This window comes from Nothobranchius furzeri, chromosome 6, assembly GCF_043380555.1.
Source record: "Nothobranchius furzeri strain GRZ-AD chromosome 6, NfurGRZ-RIMD1, whole genome shotgun sequence".
NCBI lineage: Eukaryota > Metazoa > Chordata > Actinopteri > Cyprinodontiformes > Nothobranchiidae > Nothobranchius > Nothobranchius furzeri.
Window position 1 is genome coordinate 59,297,615 of NC_091746.1, and position 17,835 is coordinate 59,315,449.

General features: G+C 40.5%; 1 protein-coding gene across 1 annotated transcript in view; it reads right to left on the reverse strand.

Moving 5' to 3' along the window:
- LOC107374724 (AF4/FMR2 family, member 1) overlaps window positions 1-17,835 on the reverse strand; it is a 33,878-nt gene that overhangs the window by 2,526 nt on the left and 13,517 nt on the right. Inside the window, exons 4-18 of the mRNA XM_015942942.3 lie at window positions 16,622-16,663; window positions 10,519-10,605; window positions 6,289-6,322; window positions 6,055-6,112; window positions 5,011-5,152; window positions 3,958-4,908; window positions 3,800-3,888; window positions 3,519-3,714; window positions 3,338-3,432; window positions 3,171-3,234; window positions 2,963-3,099; window positions 2,712-2,783; window positions 1,016-1,109; window positions 904-941; window positions 617-825 (exon numbers count right to left, since the gene is read on the reverse strand). Coding sequence (XP_015798428.3) covers window positions 617-825; window positions 904-941; window positions 1,016-1,109; window positions 2,712-2,783; window positions 2,963-3,099; window positions 3,171-3,234; window positions 3,338-3,432; window positions 3,519-3,714; window positions 3,800-3,888; window positions 3,958-4,908; window positions 5,011-5,152; window positions 6,055-6,112; window positions 6,289-6,322; window positions 10,519-10,605; window positions 16,622-16,663 — 2,308 coding nt within the window. The remainder of the gene's footprint in view (window positions 1-616; window positions 826-903; window positions 942-1,015; window positions 1,110-2,711; window positions 2,784-2,962; window positions 3,100-3,170; window positions 3,235-3,337; window positions 3,433-3,518; window positions 3,715-3,799; window positions 3,889-3,957; window positions 4,909-5,010; window positions 5,153-6,054; window positions 6,113-6,288; window positions 6,323-10,518; window positions 10,606-16,621; window positions 16,664-17,835) is intronic.

A 17,835-nucleotide genomic window follows, 5' to 3' on the forward strand; every position in this document is an offset into this window, starting at 1 on the left:
CGTATATTGGTCGGCCGATATGTCAAGCCGATACATGCCGTTTTTCTATTTATTGGCATCGGCCAATATACCTCCTTAGTTAAGATGATTTAAAGTCAGACATCCCCGGGCAGCCCAGTGCTGTTGCAGAATTGCTCTAAAAATTATTTCTAATTAAAATGTATTTTTATTTAGCAGTTTTGAATGTCAAGTATTTGATCGGTTTACTGATTAGTTTGATTAAATTGGTTAAATTCAGTTTTCCAAAACTAATTCAGCTTTTGAAATTGTGTGCATCAACTGGTGTCATTAGTGGTATTTTTGCATGACAATAAGGTGGGAAAACGACTAGATATCGGCCATTGGCTGACCATGACCTTAACTTATCAGCAATACCAATGAAAAAACAACATCGGTCGACCTCTAGTCCCTAACCAAGCCAGCTTTTTGTCTAAACCTGCTTCAGCCTTATGTCCCTGATCAGCTACTTTTTTTTCGGTTCTCCCAAATCTGGAGGCAGATTTAGTTCATTTTACATGAACTTTTCTCTTGCCTTTGTATCAGACTTCATTAAGCTTCATCCTTTTGCTCAAGTCTTTGCTAAAATCAAACAAATTGTTTCCGTTTCCATTCTTACCGTTGCCTCTGTGAGCCAGCTCCTCTGCCTGCTCCCAAATGTCATGAGCGCTTAAGAATAACGTGGTGATGTTGACATAAGAAAAGGCCATTTGTTCCATCTCTTGAGGAAGTGAAACTGTGGTGCTAGCCGTGCCCATGCCAGAGCTGCTGGTACTGGTGGATGTGCTGACTGGAGAGGGCATAAGGGTGGGTGGGTTGTCTGCTATCCTGAAGCAGAAATATAAAAGTTAAAAGCGTTTGCACTGTTCTAAGCTGAAGATGTGATCAGGAACAATGAAGACTTACTCTGACGAGGAGAGAGGATTAAGAGCCTGAGCAGAGTTCTGAAAAATAGACTGAATTTAAGATTTTGTGAAACCTTCTGGTTAGAGAAGATGATGAATCATTGATAACTTACATTAAAGTGATCCGAAAGGGTTTTGGAAAGCTTTAGTGCAGCTTTGCGTTTGTGGTGAAACATGGCCATGTGCAGGAGAGACTGGCACTTTAGACTAAGAGACAGAAAACAATGAAAACTCAAAAGTTCACCTTTATCAGTTTTCCCAGGGAAAAAGTTCAGCAGACGTGCTTGTTTACATTTTTGCCGCTGCGTGCGAAACAGTACACAAGTGGGCCGAACCGAAACGGTTCAACCCCCCACCCCCACCCCCCCGTGAACGGTTACACCCCTAATAGTGAGTATTACCATATAAGCCAACTGTTTTTGTTTTTTAACCAGTGCTGCTGCATTTCTCATCTTGAACAGTAGGTGTCACTAACGATAAGAATACCACTAATGCCTGTTTTCAAACAGCATTACTCAGCATTACCTGTATGGGTTTGGCTCGGTTGGACAGATTTTTCAGCACCTGCTTTGTTGTGGTTCCCAACGTATCGAGCCGTTCCAAAAACGCAACAACAGTGACTGTCAGCCACTGATTGAGGGTGGAGTCACTGGTCGCTCCAGAGTTTTCTGCCTGCTGCCTTTTCTGAGTTCAGAGTCTGACAAAAGCCAGTCACTGTGCAGAACGTTGATGTACTTTTGGGTGGCATTAAGATCACCTCACACTGTTTATAGTTTAGGAGTAAAGTTTGATAATGCCGTAGGTGTAGCACCCAGGCGCACAGATGGGGGGGGGGGGGGGGGTCCTGTCCCCCCCCAGATTCAGATCGACCCCGATTCGTGATTTTTATGTTTTCTGTAAAGATTGGTACGCTGAAAATCATTTAATGTTTTGCATAAAGCATGAGGTTTTGGTTAGTACTTGATTGGGAGAATAACAAATGACTGAATTAAATAGTGGAGCGCCTCTGTCAGTGTGCCCCAAGGCAGCTGTGGCTACATCGTAGCTTATCACCATCAGTGTGTGAAGGGATGAATGATACACTGTAGTGTACAGCACTTTGAAGTCCTTACTCTGAGAGGTGCTATACAAGTGCGGATCATTTATCATTTATAGTGTTGATCAGGCAGAGCTTTGTTGCCAACGTTCCACTGCATAATGGCTTCAAACACGTATATAAAAGTGTTCGTTGTTACGTAAACCATTGGAGGAAATTACACAAATTGACTGAGCTCTAGTTAAGGCGCTTGCAACAGTTTGTGTATGTGTACGTGCGTGTGTGTGTGTTTGGGGGAGGGTACATTGGAACTTTGTCCCCCCCAGTTTGAAAATCCTATCTGCGCCCCTGGCAGCACCCACTAGAGCCACGTCTCAGTTTGACGCAACCCACACTGAACCGAGTCAGGTTCAGTAAGGAAAAGGGGCATAATTTGGAGGAATGGCACCAGAAGAGTTTATAGATCCACATTTCAAATAAATGTTAGCGAATATTTTCATTTTTTCCTTTCCCTGAAGAAAACGATCTGCCTGCAGATTTTTCAGCCAGTAGCTAAATGGATTAAATTTTAATCAGTTCACCCGTGCAGCACACTGGTGTCAGGATTGTTCATGAGCGTCCAAAACTTCAAGTCCAAATCAAATCGTGAGTCCTTGTTTTATTTTTTTTCCATTCTAAGGCTTGATTCCACATCCCTGCCTTAGAAATAATCTAAATTTGCAAAGACAAACCCTAAAATTCTACATTTAGTCAGGTTTCAAACATCATCTTACCACAGTGCTAAAAAGTCCTTTTCTGAGGGTGGAGCAGAGGAGTCGACTGGGTTTTTAAGCTTCAGTACAAATCTGAGAATGAGAAGTACAGAAAGAAACAATCCTGACTTAAAACTCAAACATTTAAAATACTGATGCTGCATTTTGGCTTTAACATCCTCATTATTCTATAACATGTGTCTCTTGGTGTGGAAGGCTAGAAGAGAGCAGACTCTAGACAAACAGAAGCTGTGATACGCGTAGGTCCTTACTTCAGGAGTTCCACCGTCTCTGCAAACATCGTGTAGGAAGACGTTGATATCTGTGGATCTTTTTCCATGGCAATCCCACTTTCAACAAAGAACATGGCTGCATCCAGGTAGTTGAAGGCTTTGCTGAGTCTATCCAACTATGGAGACGAAAACCTATTGTGAGGTGTTGACCTGGGTCATTTTAAAAATGTCTGAGGGATGAACCCACCTCTGCATCTGCCTTGTGCTTCAGTCTTTTAGCCTCTTTTATGTAATGCTTCACTGGATATGGTCTGTGGTTCAACAAGGAGAAACCACTCACAAATCAGAACTGTGGCTCCGTAGGTAGTCTTTAGTCCAATCCAAAACAAAAACCTTCAGAGATTGAAATCTTACCTCTCATCAAATGTTAGTAAAGGCCTGCGGCTCGAAGCTTCTCTGTGGGGTTGAGACGTTGCCGGTAAAGGAAGACTTTTCGTTAGAGGCTTTTTCTGGAATTCAAAAGATTTTCAGGTTAAATTCCTGCAGCTTTATGGCATTGTGGTCATGAATGAGCTCCTTTCATTGGAACGGTTACCTTTTCTTGGCGCGTGTGCTGTAAAGGTTTTCCACTGTTCTTGTGCAGGATGGAATCTTTGCCCTTTACCGCCTCTTTATTGGACTGCTGACACTGTGCCTTTAGGTTTTTAAAGAAGTCTTTGGAAGTTGCAGGTTTCTGGAAACTTTTTTTAGCTTTCTTTTGAAGCAGGCCTTCTGCCGACTTAATGGATTTTCTATTAGTGATGAGATGAGAGGTCATTTAAAACAGAAGTTTAAAAAAGCAACAAACTGTTATCCAGAATGCTTTAACAGACGTACTCTACTTCCATAGAACTACAAGCTGATGGGGTATTTTTGTTTTCCAGCTTCCGTTTCCTCTTGGGACAGGTTTTATTCTCTTCTGCAGCCTACAAGAAAATGACCAAATGTTAAAACAACTTTTCTATCTGTGCCAGCTCGAGCAGTATTTTACTCACGTTTTGAAGCGTTTTGCTGGTTTTGGTGCGATTGTGTGCTTTCGAAGCATCATTGCCTCCTCCATCTGGCTCTATGACCAGAGCCGGTCTCTTTGCTCTGGTAGAAATCCCTGCGTGGATGCTGCTGGCTGTCTGGGGTACCCTCATGAGCAGACACAGATTTATCTTGACTAGCAGAGATGTAGGAGGCTGGAAGTGGTCCCAGGAACCATTAACTACATGCTCAAACTTCTCAGAGACCTTGTGGGTTGGTTTGTTAGGCACCTTGGTGCCGCTGTTCGGACACCGTGTTTCTGTCTTGGTTTTGCTACAGTTCATTTGGACTGGTAGGGTGGAAGATTGTGGAGTCAGCAGAGTGGGACTTTGGGTGGGGCAGCAGCAGGTGTTTGGATAACTCACACCACATGATGGACACCTACCATACAGCGTGAGAGTGGCTTCTGATCCAACCTTCTGCACTTTGGATTTGGTGCCTTTAGTCCTTTTCGGGTTGCTTTTGGAACCATTGCCATCCTTTTTACAACTCCCTGTTTTCGTCTTAACTTTGGGTCTGTCTGTGAAACTCGGCTCTCTGGTTTGCGTGTTTGCAGCACCTTCAGTCTTTACACTGATTGTTGTTTGGGAGAGGTCTGAACAGCTGGTCTTTGCTCGCTTTAAGACTTTCTTGGCATCACTGCAGCTGCTAACATTAGTGGAAAGGGACTTTTTGCATCTGCGTTGACAGTTCTGGGAGCTTTTGCCACCCTTCTGTAAAACAGTCAAGTCACCTGTAAACTGTTTTTGTTCAGAAGAAAGCTTAGGTTCCTTGCTGGTGTTTACACGGGTCTGTTTGGAGGTTTGACAGGACAGCAGCTGCTTTTGAGCAGGAATCCCAGTGCTGGAGTTTTGCTGACTGGACTTGATCCAGTTCCCCAGCTGCCAGGCACCATGGCTCAGTGATGGAGCATCAAGCTTCAAAATGGGGAAAAAAAAATTGTATATTTAGATAGACATACAACCAGAGCAACTTAGAGAACTGGAAAGAGTGTGTGACTTCTTTATTCTGAGCAGTACCTCTGCTTTAACCAAGCTGCCCTCTGAGGGTGGAGGCGGCTCCACTGTGGAGCTTTCACCATCTGACTCCGACCCATGGCTGCTCTCCGAGTCGCTGGAGCTCACCAGCTCAGCATCACTGGAACGTGCCGCTTCAAATGAACTAAAACACACACGGATGTTAGATAAGGAACACAATACCAATTTTTTAACAGATGCACACATTTATAACCGAGATGGCACGAGCAGCAGCCAGTTACATCAGCTCTCGCTTCTCTACTCCCTTTTTTTACCCTTTACTTGTCTTGCGTGCTTTTAATGCCCTTAATGTGGGCATTTGTTCCCTCAGCCACACAATCCATAGGAGTACTTTTGTGTTGTTTGTGTGTTTTTTTTTTTTACTCGTTGGGAACACACTGGGAGTTTCCTCTAGCTCCATCCATGAATGTATGGTTTACACTAGAGATCAGCTGTTGGCGTTGTGGACACAGTTTCTTCTCCACAGAAGAGTCTGTTCTACCCGCAGAATTGAGGAGGAAGTGTAGAGTATGTGGGATGCAAGCTCCAGAAGAGGAAGCTGAGATAAACTATATTTACCATCCGTGATTATAGGAAATGTCCATTCTCTGCCCAATAAGATCGACAAGCTCACAGTGTTGACCAGGCTGCAGTGGGACTAGAGTGGATGTGGATGCAAATCTCATGTGGTAAACTTGCAAGAAGAATCCTAATGAAATATTTCACCTACAACATAATTAATTGGGGGTTTGTGCCACAATATCTGAAGGCATTAAAAAAAAGCTACTTTCTTTAATTATTTTTTTTTTTTACAATTTAGGAAAATAAATAAAAAGATTGGTTTTAATCTCTTATCCATCCAGACTGATCATTTTTTTTATTATTTGCTGATTAAATTTCAAAGATTTGTATTTGCAGCCTAAACTAAAATGTGTGTGGTCTGATTTCCTTTACCTAGTAAGAGTTTGTGTTAAATACGCTTGAGTCTCTTAACTTTATGACGTTTCCCTGCAAAACTCAGTTTGATTATAAAATGATGACACTCACACTGAGGAGCTCTTCTGGCTGAAATGAGACAGTTCTGTGGGAGAAAAATTCTGGCTTTCTGAAAACAAACACATGGAGAAAATAAAGATTAGTCCTACAAAATAAACAAGTCGTAACATATCAAAGCCACTGAAGCAGACATGGCACAAACACACTGCTGCAAAAAGCTGTAGAACAACAATAGAGCCCAAATGAGGCTTTAGGTCAGAATCTCTTTATTCTGTCATTACTCACTTTCTTCTGGACATGAGGAAACTTGTTCCGGTTCCTGTAAACACAGAAAGAGCAAGAAGTATTTCAATAAAATCCAACTTTACAATAAACTTAGAACAGATTTAACATAAGTCTTTAATTGAGATTCTAAAGAATAACAGCTAAAACTATTTTCTTCCTTCAGATGTTATAAAAATGTTTAATAAAATGTAACATTGCATCATTTGAGTCAAAAGGTTAAAGAGTAAATTGCAGGTTAGAGACTCCCATGAAACAATGTTTAGAGAAACATAACAGAAACTCGTTTTAAACAATTTTTTTTTCACATACATAAATGATTTCGGCTTTTAGTCATTTTTGTGAGAAAGGTTTTTATTTATTTTTTTGCCAAACCAAGTGACGTCAGCTGAGGGAGTCCGGTTAGCTTAATCCAGAGAAAAATATGGACTCTAATGTGGCTCTGATACAGAAGAAACTTTAAATGTTTATAATTCTACTTATGATGGACCAAAACCATGAAGTTATGAGTTTGCTGCTCGCCCCAGAGAGCAGAGACAAACCAGAGGGAGAAACCATCGGCCAAAGCAGAGAGATTGTGGAGAAGCAGCGGGGGAGCAGCAGGTGAGTGAACGATGCTAGCTTAAACTCGTGTGCTAACATCACAATATTGTACAGATTACTATCATGTACCAGACAATTAAAATAGTATCGGTCAGTTAATATAATATTAATACTAATGAGCGTCTGTCAGCTGTCTCGTACTCGTTAATAGCTGTTGACCTAACGTAGTTTAGCTCTTAGAGCCGGGGTGCCCATTCCTGGTCCTGGAGGGCCGCTATCCAGCAGGTTTTGTGGTTTTTCTTCTCCAACCAGAGGCGATTTTACCATTAGGCATAGGTCGACGGCCGCCTGGGGCCCCCTTGTGTTGAGGGGCCCCGTAGCCCTGACTGCTGGCACCCCTCTGTTAATGCCACAATATTCTTATTACCAACCTGTCGCCGCAGACAGGATTGGACATGCACACTTCTCAATACCATAATTCCTGAACCGTTCAAGATATCATTAAAATTCCAAAAGTGCTGAAAAGATTAAAAATGGGGCTTTTCATGCATATACAATACATTACGGTAGCCACCGGGATTCCCCGTCTTGAGCGCAACGAATCACAACACAGATTCAGAGACGTGCTGAGTTTGTCATCCAAAATGCTCCGTTTTATAACTTTTGAATGGCTGATCAGATTCAAAAATCCCAACTGTTCCTAAAAGTACATAAAAGCAGCTTTCCAACGATCTATAGCATGAAGCAATCAGAGTTATGGAAAATATCGCTACGAAGGGAAATCCTGCTGTACAGCCTGATTGAAACGGAGCGCAGCGCCGAGGTGAAAGCGGATAATGGGACGGGGAAGCTAATTAGCATAAAAACCAGCATGAAATTATGGAAAATGCTAATTGCTAATTGTAAGATTCAGCTTCAATCCAGCATTATTTATCTTTTTACAATAAATAATTATATTTGCTAAAACAAAAGTTTTTGGTGTAGCAGTGCACGGTGTGCAAGAGAAGCACCCCATGGCAGTGTGAGGTGCGCTCTGCCTGCAGCTGGAGAGAAACTGCTTCAAGGTCTACCACATCAAATAAAAACGTCTGAAAGTTTACAAAAATAAATGGTCTTAAAAACTGCAAAAAAAAAAGATACTGAGGTTCAAACTTTTTTAAGAATTGATGCATTACAGTTCAAAGTTTAAATTATTCATTCCAAATTGTTTGCCCAATAATTTTGAAGTTCCTGTTCAGTAATAAATGTAAAAAATTCAAATCAGTTTTTTGCTTTTTTCACTTTTAAGCTGATTTTTTAAAGGCTTTAATGGAAATAAATTCTAATTGCAAACCATACACTAAAAGCTGAGGTTGTTCTGAAAAAAGGAGAAGAGTTACACACACTTTATACTTATTACAATTTTACAGCCATAAGATTAAAAAAATACCGGGCGGCCCTGTTATAATTATGGTCATAAGAGGGTCATTAAGACAGCGAAGCACAAACAGGAAGTGATTGGTAGTCATTCCACTCCAATCCAGTTGGTGGCGGTAAGGCACCAAATTGTTGTTTGCCAAAAGACCACAAATAATAATAAGAAGAGTGGCGGGAGTGTTCGTAACAAACTCAAAGCGATAGTCAAAACATGAAGCATGAAATGGAGTTATCCAAGTGGCTCCAACAAGAGAAAGAAGCAGCATACTTCATAAAAGCTTTTATTTTCACTTCTGAAAGTGATGTCGTTTTTCGATGTAAACATCAAAGGAAGCAGAAACGAAAGACAATGGAAAATGTTTAAAGGGAGGAAAACAGACCAAAATGGAAAATAGAAAAAAAAATAACTAAGGCTAAAGCACAGGAGCACTGACAGGAAAAAGAAAGCAGAGCAAATATTGAAAGTGCTCAAAGGGAGGGAAATACAGGAAAAGAGGACTAATATAAAGGGAAAATAAATGATAAATGACCCGCACTTGTATAGCGCCTCTCAGAGTAAGGACTCCAAAGCGCTTTACACTACAGTGTATCACACACACATTCACACACCGATGGTGATGTGCTACAATGTAGCCACAGCTGCCCTGGGGCGCACTGACAGAGGCGAGGCTGCCGAGTACAGGCGCCATCGGTCCCTCAGACTACCACCAGCAGGCAAGGTGGGTTAAGTGTCTTGCCCAAGGACACAACAGCAGAATTCTCTGTCCGGAGCCGGAATCGAACCTGCAACCTTCCAATTACTGGACAACCTGCTCAACCTGTTGAGCTACTGCTGCCCCAATTCATGTCAGAAGAGGAGAGTTTCGCAAATCCAGTTAAAGGTAAGATTGTCAAAAATTTAGTGTAAGGGGCCCCATGTCTGTGTTCGCCTTGGGCCCCCAAATTGCTAAATCCGCCTCTGTCACCAACACACTTGATTAACTGGTTGAATCACCTGTGCGGCATCTCATCAGGCTCTGCAGAAGCCTGTTAATCACCTGCTGATTGAAATCAGGTGTTGAAGCCGAATTAAAACTAAAACATGCTGGATACTGGCCCTTGAGGACCAGGATTGGGCATCCCTGTCTCAGAGAGAGGGAGAGTGACGCCTGCCATCCGGTTCTGGGGCTCATTCAAATCATTTCAATTCAATTTTATTTATATAGCGCCAAATCACGACAAGAGTCGTCTCATGCGGGCTTCTGTGAGCTGGATCCGACCCAGACACCAGCGAGCCAGTCAAGCTGGTATTTTTGAAAGCAGCACATCCTCTCCTGGTGGTCCAAGCGGCGGTTCTGATCCGGTTCTGACTCAGAAACCAGCTAGCCCGCTGAGCCACGCGTCTCTTCTGGTGGTCGGTTCTGACCTGGTTCTGACGGTGATCTGAGCTCCAGAAATCCACATTTAATTTTTTAAACCCTGCCACGGGTCTCCAGAGCCCGACCTCCCTGTCCCAGTACCGACCGATGCGGGCTACAGAAGTTCCATCTTTTCAGCTGCACAAAACACCATCAGGCACGGAGATAGAGGCATTGTTTCTCTTATTTGGAAACCCATGGACTTGATGTCTGGACAGGCTGGAGTGACTGGAGGTACAGCCTTCACAAACTATACTTTATCTAAATGAACACAATCCAGAACTAGCAAACACATGCACACTGACTCAATAACATGACCTCTCTACCCTAAAACTAGCCACTCTCCACACTGAGCTGAGGCAGCGCCTAGCTTCTAACTCCCTTTGGTTACGTCAGAAATTAATATTTAGAAAAATTTCCCTTTTTAGAAGCTTTGCCGAGAAAAGCCACTTTTTCCTAGAAAAACTATGCTGTTATGTATTTAAAAAAGAAATATCCACAATAAGCATTTCAAATAGTATTTTTTGGACAGCATTTTATATGAATTAGAAAAAAATTACCTGCAATTTGCTCTTTAAGATAAAGAATGTTTCATGGTAGTTTCATAGTAATCCTATACTGTATTAAGATGAAAACAAAAACTAAATAAAACCCCTTATTTTAGGAAATGTGAAATGCTTTGGTTTGAATTTAATAGTAAAACGAAGGTGTTCTCTTTCAGAAAAGCCAGAACTAAGTCCTCTCCTGCACAGGCTAAAAATAAACAGGTAAATTCTAATTGCAGAAATCAATAAGAAAAAATAAGACTATCAGAAAATCTTTTGCAAGCTGTTGATTTGAATAAAATCTAGATAAAATTCTACCTTTGAGCTCTCACCTTGGTTGGGAATGGAGCTTTGGATGGTTCATCTGAGCTAGGTGTGTGTACTTCTGTCAGAAGAGGGGGCCATGAGTGAGTCATTTCCTGTGAAGACCAACATTATATAAATATATAAATGAAATAAGGCTCAAACCAGGCTCCAGTTCATTAAATAGAAAACAAGCACACATACTTCTTCTGTTCAGTGAAACAATCCCAAAAAGAACTCGAGTTCCGATATAGACAGTTACAGTTTCTACATGAATTTAACAAATGAATGTTTGGACAGATGTGAGGAGAGGAACACTGAAATGTTCCAAATAATAAAACCTACAGGAGTGCTTTTAATTTAATTTTCAAAAACTCTTAAGAAGGGCAGGAATTCAGTTTCTACACAACAGGATGTTAAGCTTGTTACCGTAGCATTTTAGAACAGACATTTTCACAATTTTACAATTCTGTTAACAGAAAAGACATTACAATAATAAAATAAAACAAAAAAGACCACTTGCAAAATGGCCAAAAATCACTTTGCGTGGTTGGATCTCAAGGTTCTAAGTGGATCCATACATGAAACAAGGAAACAAGAGAGTTAAAACATTTTCTGAGCAGCAATTTATTGAAAACAAGGCATAATCTGAAACATGCCGTTTCACAGCTGATCAGGGCAACACACAGATTGGTCCAAAGTATGAAGTTCGTCTCCTGGAAGATTTCTTGTCCTGTGGGCATTATGTACCATAACACTATCCTGTAGAAAAACCCAGTTATTACCACATAGACGAGGGATCTTAGTCACAAGTGATACTCTCTGCAACATCCAGCCTGTTTGACATCCCTGTACTTGCTGAAGCTCCATTGTTCCACAGAAGGAAAAAGAACCCCAGACTTTTATGGTGGCCCCTCCATTGTGGTGCGTAGAATTCATCACAGGTGGAATTTGCTCATCATGCCAGTAATGTTGGAAACCATCAGGACCATCAAAGTTAACTGTCTTCTCATCAATTATAACTTTATTCCACCTTTCAATGTCCAATGTTTGGTACCATCTTCTCTTGCCAGGCCCAAACAGGCAGTTCTGTGGCATTGAACCTGTTTCACACTGGAAGCATCAGTGGCACAGAATGGCAGTGGAACGTCACTGCTTTAACCCTCCCACTGTCTTATAGGTGACCCCGTGAGGAAAGTTGACCATTGAGCAGGATTGATGGTTTATCCCTTGAGGTCCATGTGGCAGGGGTGAGGTAGTGCTCACTCCTCACCCCTGCCACATGAACCCAAGGGATAAACCATCAACCCTGCTCAATGGTCAACTTTCCTCACAGGGTCACACTCATTAGGACAGTGGGAGGGTTAAATAGAATCCATTATAGTCTATGGGGTGATTCAAACCAGCCACGATGCGACAATTTTTAGGTGTGTCCTAGAAGCGGCACACTGCGCCGCTAAAGATATGATCGGGTTCTATTTTTGCCGTTTCCGCTTCTGGGACACGTTCATTTCTAGCCTGGCCAGCCTGGGAACGCTCCTATTCAAATAACCCCACCCCCTGAGAATTCTAACCAAGCCAATCAGCGCTGAGCAGAGTACGTCACCCACTGCAATGTTCAGTTTCTTCTAAAGACACCATTTTTGACCACAGCAGAAAAACTACAGCTTTTGTGCAGTTCAGTCAGCATTTACACCTTTTTTCTGATTGGTTATTTTTGAACTGGCTATTCCCGTACCTCTGCCTGTGAGTAACCAGACTAATTATCTGTGTAGAATTAAACGGAGGGCGAGTCTGGCAGGCCAGGCTAGTCAATTTCCAGAGTTAACATAGAGCTAGACAGGAAATCACACACTGTCAATTTTCAAAATAAGACTATTATAATGATGCAATACCGTATCCATGTAGATTACGCCAATATGTGTGACGTAATGACTACTCCTTGCATCATTCCAGAAGTGCAGTGGCGTGTCTTTAATGGCTTTAATCCTGGCAGTGGAGAGGAACATCATCATATATGACATCAAACAGTGATATCAATCGTGATTTCTTCTTTTTGGTTTAATGGCGGATGGCATAAACGAACCATAAACTTTGAAGTCTTGAGGGATTTTGTGATTTTTGAAGTCCAGCAAGGAAGCCGTTCTGCAGCAAACACTCTCCCAGTGTGGGCTGAACCGCATTGAAGCTTGCAAGTAAACTGTTCCATGCCACTGATGCTTCCTGTAAGTAATAGGCGTTAGAAGACATGGTCTCTGAAAACTTTCTTTTTTTTTGAAGCCCTTCAATCTCGGATGCCATCTGATGGTTATAAGGATGCAGTCAGCACCAGTGAGGCCTCAAGTTGGGTCAAGGATCATCCAGTGTCTTCAAGGACAGCCAATGGGATCCTTCAGCTCAGTGCTGATGACATTTTTTGAGTCTTCCATATAAATTTAATACATAACCCTCAGGATCATTTAAGTCTTCCAGATGACAGTCTTACTGTTTCTGACCTCACCAGTGATGTGGCGCTGCAATAAACCCAGCTTATGGAATTCAACAACCCCACATTTGAAAACGGGGACATTTTCTGCCTTTTTCATCAGAACATCAAGACAGTGCGACTACCCAACAGAAAATGACAATGAATCCACATTTTTGCAGATGTGACCTTTTTTAAAGCACGTGGTCTTGTTTTTGATCAGCTGTTAAACAGCACGTTTAGGTTTTTGTGTAGTTTTCAATAAATAGCTGCTTAGAAAATGTTTTGTCTCACTCCCGTCTCTTCTTGTTGAACCTTGTTAAGCTCCAACCATGAAAAATACGATATGTGGCCCTTTTCCAGGTGGTCTTAAACTTTTGATTGAGATTGTATAAACACTCGATGTTAATGAGAAGACTTGAAATATTTTGATTGTGTTGTCAAAAGGCTTGAGTTTCTCAAACCAGTCAGGATCATACTTGTTGCAGGGTCTTTAACAGGGTACATGAAGGATCTCAAAATTAAATTTAATACTTTTTCAAAGTATTTTACTACGTGTGACGAATTATCACAATAAGAGTTTACCTTTTTTAAATGAATGACAAAATTATTAGACTTTTCATGATATCTTCATTTTTGGAGATGTAGTACTTTAATACTGACTCATTCATTTCAGCAAAAATAAAAGAGTATGGTAGGGGTGGGAAATCCATAAATTGAGGCAAATTTCCAGGCTCTCATAATTTTTCAGATGCCCAATATTCAAACTGAGTGATGCCACTGGCTGGTCTGAACGAATGACAGAAATTACATTGGCATGTTGACATTGAAGATTTTGGTTGGTCCACACAATCTGTGCTAATGACGTTAGATCTGGTAGCCAGATCTGCTTGGGTTTGTATTTCATCTTTGTAGGACTTTTACGAAGAAATTCAGAATTACATTTGTAACGAGCAGACCAAGTGTCTTTTTTGGGACATGCATAGTAATGATTGTTTTACCACAGCTGTGTCAAGTAAGCTGTGTTCAGCTAAACATTTTTTTGTAATGGACTACAATTTATTGTGAAATATTTTTATGTCCTGCATAAAATGACTTCAACTTGAACTGTAGATTATAACTAGCTAGACTAGAAATTTCACTATAGTCGGGTCTCTATCTGACAACGCAGTTGCATCTTTTAAATCAACTGTTCCATCTTTACTGTCCTCAGCATCTCAGAGGAACGTAGCAGAGGACAATATTTTTATTTCTAGCCCCACACAAACTGATGCCTTAGTTCATAATGTTACTTCCTCTTTACGTGTGGCATTCGATGATGTTGCCCCTTTAAAAAAGAAGGTAATTATGGACATGAAGTTGGCTCCCTGGTTTAATTCTCATTTACGAGCTTGAAAACAAAACTCTAGAAAATTGGAGAGAACATGGCGCTCTATGCACAATGAGGAGGCCTACCTATCCTGGAAAAATAGTCTTGTGCTTTATAAAAATAAGCTTCGACAAACTAGAACTGCTCATTTCTCAGCGTTAATTGAGGAAAATAAGAATAATCCTAAATTTCTTTTCAGTACAGTTGCCAAACTTACACAGAATCTTAGCTCTGAACCATCTATTCCCTTGGCCCTCAGCAGCAATGACTTCATGGGATTTTTCACAAGTAAAATTAATTCTATTAGAAACACAATCTTTAGCATCCTCCCTAATGCGATTTATTCTTCCTCAGTAAGTGAGGCAGCATCAGAGCAGTATCATTTTTTTGTATGACCTTCTTCACCACTCTCTTTATTCTGTTCTCCCCACCTATTCCACCTTCCTCAGGATCCACTGATTTCCCTCTTTCCTATTCACTCTCGCTCTTTCTTAACATTTTTTCTTTTAAATCGCAATTACTTATTCTTGCTCATTTTAAATATATTTTTAAACATTTTCGAAATGCTTTTTTACATTTTTACAATTTTTATATTTTTTGTTTTTGTGAAGCGCCTTGTGATTTTTATCTTGAGAGGCGCTATAGAAATGATATTTTCTTCTTCTTCTTCAGAGGTAACTGTAGAACCTCATCTGTGTTTGAACCGTTTTGATCCAGTTGAGCTTTCAGAGTTATCAAAAATATAAACTTCATCTAAACCTTCCACTTGCATTTTAGATCCAATCCCAACCAAATTATTTAAAGATGCATTTCCTTTGGTTACTGCCTCCATTCTAGATACAATCAATCTATCCTTAGTAAATGGATATGCACCACAGGATTTTAAGGTTGCTGTAATCAAACCTTCACTTAAGAAGCCATCTCTGGATTCAGATGACCCAATGAATTATAGACCAATATCTAACCTTCCATTTTTATCCAAAGTTCTGGAGAAAATAGTGGCCATCCAAGTATGTGAGTGTTTAAAAAACTAAAGATCTGTTTGAGGAATTTCAGTCTGGTTTTAGAGAATATCACAGCACTGAAACTAGAGGTGTGAATCTTCACTTGTCTCCCGATTCGATTACGATTATTGGGTCAACGATTCAATTCGATTCGATATCCCGATGCATCACGATGCATCACAATTATTTCATATTTGTTTTCATCGATAAATAGAAGATGTCAGATAATAGCTTTTAATTTGTATTTATTGATTTATTTTTTTTTATATCAAAAACGTAACTGACACAACCTGCCATCCCTCAAAATCTCTCCATTCACAACAGGTTAGGACAAAACATTTTAAACATTTAAGAAGATTTAACAAAGTAAAACAATCTGTTTCCTCATTCAACACCACGCCTCAGGCTGAGGAAAACGTGCTTTGCAAAAACTCACAAAATCTGAAGAAAAAAAAAATACTGAAAACCTACAGGACACATAATGTAATAATAAAATACATAATGGGTTCATATGAGTGTTTAATGTCTCTGAGCAGCTTTAGAGTCAGAGGATACACACTGACCACTTTTCACTCTACTACTTTCTTCTACAATCTGCTCTTTAACTGTATTATTTCCTGCTACTTCAGCTATTAACTTTATTTTTTCTCTAAGTGTTTTTCTCCCCAGAAGCGACAAAGATGTTCTGCTGAGCTGTGGTGGCCTCATGGAGGGGGCCATCGTCTAGCACACTGCTGCTAACCACTTAAACATTCTCCCTCTCCTGATAATAGCTTTTTGCTTTCCTTGACGTTGGATGTGCTACTGCTAGTTTACCCGTTTAACAATAGATTCACTAGGATAAATACAATAAAGTTTATCTCTCGCCAAATAGAATATTTACTAAACAATCACGGTGTAACCATGGACACATTAATTGGTGTGTGTGTGTGTGTGTGTGTGTGTGTGTGTGTGTGTGTGTGTGTGTGTGTGTGTGTGTGCTCCGTCTTCTCGATCCCCAGTGAGTCATGGATGATGGCTGCTTATACTGAGCCAGGATTCTCTGGAGGTTTCTTCCTGTTAAAAGGGAGTTTTCCTCTCCACTGTCGCTAAATGCTTGCTTAGTATGAGGTTTGCATCAAGTCACTGACACTAGTCAGTGACTTGGTGCAATTTGCTGGGTTCCTTATATAGGAAACATTTTTTCTGATTGGCTTAATGAACTGACCTGAATTGGAATGTTTATTATGTGAAGTGCCTTGAGATGACTCTTGTCGTTATTTGGCGCTAGATAAATGAAATTGAATTGAACTTACCCTTAAAATGTCTTCCACACAGTGAGGTTCCTCTGGCACCATCTTAAAATGAATCACAATAACAAGTATGAGCATCTGTGAGTACTCTAATTGCAGTCACAAAAAGTAGAACAGAATTTTGAAAGAGTATTTCAAAACTAAATTTTACAACTTAATCAATATAGGCATGATTAGCAATGACAAAACATATCTGCTGCTACTAGTGTTCACATTCTGGTCAAGTTTTAATTTTATAGAACAGAAAATATCACTGCAACATGTAATGGAACAAACAAAAACGTTTTCTAAATGAGAAAAAGAAAGTTTATATAAATATTAAATATTAATATTCAATGCTGGCATAGACTTTTATCATAATTGAAAAAGCCTCGGCAACAGACACCAAAAGAGGACATAACTGAATTAAAAAAATTACTTTTCATGTACTAAAACATTTACCCCTCTGCAAATTCTACCACCACCATTAACTGAAGCCTTTAAGAGCTACAGAATTAACAAATTAAGCAATAAGGCCAAAATCATAAGCCAATGCCAATGTCGGATAAAGACCTCGTGTGACTGAGACAACAGCTATATTTCTGTTTGCAGGCTTATCTTTCAGATTTCTTCCTTCTGAATGGTCAGTGTTTGAGAGAAGTTCAGGCTGAATGGGGCCCTGGGGCAGTTATGCAAGTTGGTGACAAAGCTTATTTATTGTTCTGCTGATACCAGGGGTGAATTTATCGGAGGCAGCTGAGGTCGAGCTCACTCACTCACTCACACACACACACACACACACACACACACACACACACACACACACACACACACACACACACACACACACTCACACACTCACACACTCACACACTCACACACTCACACACTCACACACTCACACACTCACACACACACACACACACACACACACACACACACACACACACACACACACACACACACACACACACACACACACACACACACACACACACACTGCTTGACAAGCATGCAATATTAAGATCATGTAACTTGAAAAAGTATCAATGAGAAAGAAATTTGACATGAAAATACAAATTGAAAAAGGTGTAAGAACTTATCTGCACTAGACTACGTTTGTAACTGGTATAAAAGGTGGACATCACATTTCAGTGAGACCATTAGGTATCTAAAATTTAGACTCTGAAGACTTTTTTTACATACTCACTGCACCACCATATCAATTTATCTCATCC